This window comes from Anneissia japonica, unplaced genomic scaffold, assembly GCF_011630105.1.
Source record: "Anneissia japonica isolate Jap-2015-1 unplaced genomic scaffold, ASM1163010v1 scaffold279091_len2123_cov99_single, whole genome shotgun sequence".
Lineage (NCBI taxonomy): Eukaryota > Metazoa > Echinodermata > Crinoidea > Comatulida > Comatulidae > Anneissia > Anneissia japonica.
Window position 1 is genome coordinate 1 of NW_022756393.1, and position 2123 is coordinate 2123.

Here is a 2123-nt window from a genome sequence, read left to right on the forward strand (position 1 = left end):
TAGTAAGGGCTGCACGGAGAATATATCCTCCTATATGTTGCCAAAAAATTAAGCTTTGATGTAATCCTAATATTTAACCAATGCAATTATGCAGCAATTAGAATTCCGTGCACCTATTTTCCTAGCGATTTTCCATGCAAACTTGAGCGGATTTTTTAGGTATTCTCCTTGCAATTAAAAACCTAAGTTTCCTTAGAATTACAGAGACATTATATTTTTTTCCATGTTAGCCTACACACAGTGGTGGTGCCAGGATTTGCCCGATGGGGGGGTCCAAGGTCCCAGATGAAAAAAAGTGGGTGCGGTTGGGTGTCGCTCAAAATCCCTTGAAAGTGTTCCAGGGTGCCAAGGCCCTGAAAAATAGGACAATTTAGGGATTTTAAAGATTTGGTTCTCCCCTGCCTACACATTCTGTGTAGATCTACTACCAGCATTTGACTTACTGTTGAGTGAAATCAGGTTTTTTTCAGACGCAGTATAATGTCACAGACTACTTCATCAAACTTACCGAAGAGTAACCTGGTTGCCGTTTGCCAGATGACTTCAACTGATGACAAAGAAACCAACTTTAAGACTTGCGATGATCTGATTCACAGAGCTGCAGAAATGGGGGCTAAAGTAAGACTTACCGCATCCTATAAGATAAATTAACCTTCCTACAACTATTTGATTACACCTTCATGTACAGATCCATATTAAAGTTGTATACTACATCAGTGAGTACAGAGACGTAAGTGCACCACCACCATGATGCAGAAATGTTTAGGAGGCTTGCTTCATCACAGTACAATAACACATTAAGCCTTTGGAAAATAGCCACTTAATTTCCTGTGTATTGGCATGTTGACCTTTCTAGTTATTATAAACACAAGGCAAGTCGCATACGGTACCCATTATCTGTTTTATATATCATGGAATAGTGGGGAGCCGTATTAGTCTGAACTATATAAACAGTAAAGAGACAAGCAGCACTTTTAAGCCTACCAAATATTTTATAAGCTTTCATTCATGTAATGGAGGGTGGATACTCCAAGCAAACTAATAGTATGACTGGGGTGGATGCAGATGGTGTGATCACAAATCCTCCATCGCCCCAGTTTGACCATACAAAACAATATTACTGGAATAGTTTTGAATATGCATAGCAGCTTTATGATCTTTAACCAGCATTATTATCATCTACTGTCAACTTTTCGACCAAATACAATGAATTAATAGTTTCACGTTCCCGTCCTCATCAAATTTTGGAACTTCATGAAAAAAATTTGCTATTTATAAAAAATTAATTTTATTTGGCCTTAAGGTGATTTACTATTTTTTGATTGGGTCGCAAATAGAGTGATGGGTTTCAGTGAGAGGTTTCATGATTTGTGGCCATTTTAAAGTTAATATTAATATGCTTGCTTGGTGGTCTTTATAAATTATGCTAGCAGGTAAATATTTGGGTGGAGTTACTTGCAAACAATCCCGACTATATTCAGCATGCTTGAAAAAAACAAAACTGCAAAAGCAAAATAACTTTGGATCATTCCATTCTTGTAATAGGTGACATTTTTGCCAGAATGTTGTGATTATTAATATGCTTGGTGGTCTTTATAAATTATGCTAGCAGGTACATATCTGGGTGGAGTTACTTGCAAACAATCCCGACTATATTCAGCATGCTTGAAAAGAACAAAACTGCAAAAGCAAAATAACTTTGGATCATTCCATTCTTGTAATAGGTGACATTTTTGCCAGAATGTTGTGATTATGTGGGTAATAACAGTGCAGAATCAGTAGATATGGCGATATCCCTAGATGGAAAACTTGTTTCCAGGTTCAAAAATTTAGCCAAAAATTGTAGCATGTGGCTTTCTTTGGGTGGAATTCATCTAAAGGTAAGTGAATAATTGTGTTATACTATATAGGGTATGTTTATGAATTGCTTACTTTATGTATTTATTAGAGAAAAGATTTAATAGCAAAAAACAAAACAAGAAAAACTGTAAATAGCCATTTAAGCACTGCAGCACTTATACAAAGTTTTTTAATCTTCAGTGCAGTACGTATTTTCAGAGAAACGCTTATTCGAGAGTATTATTTGAGAGGGACGCTTATTATACAGGCACTTCGGAAGCAAT

At 36.3% G+C, this 2123-nt stretch overlaps 1 protein-coding gene across 1 annotated transcript; it reads left to right on the forward strand.

Annotated features, from left to right (window-relative positions):
- The first annotated feature begins 465 nt into the window (after positions 1–465).
- Positions 466–2030, forward strand: LOC117124197 (deaminated glutathione amidase-like). The gene is made up of 2 exons (XM_033270347.1): positions 466–618; positions 1725–2030. Exons 1-2 carry the CDS (start codon positions 481–483, stop codon positions 1890–1892), a joined length of 306 nt encoding a protein of 101 aa, XP_033126238.1. The 5' UTR covers positions 466–480; the 3' UTR covers positions 1893–2030.
- Positions 2031–2123: the final 93 nt, after the last annotated feature.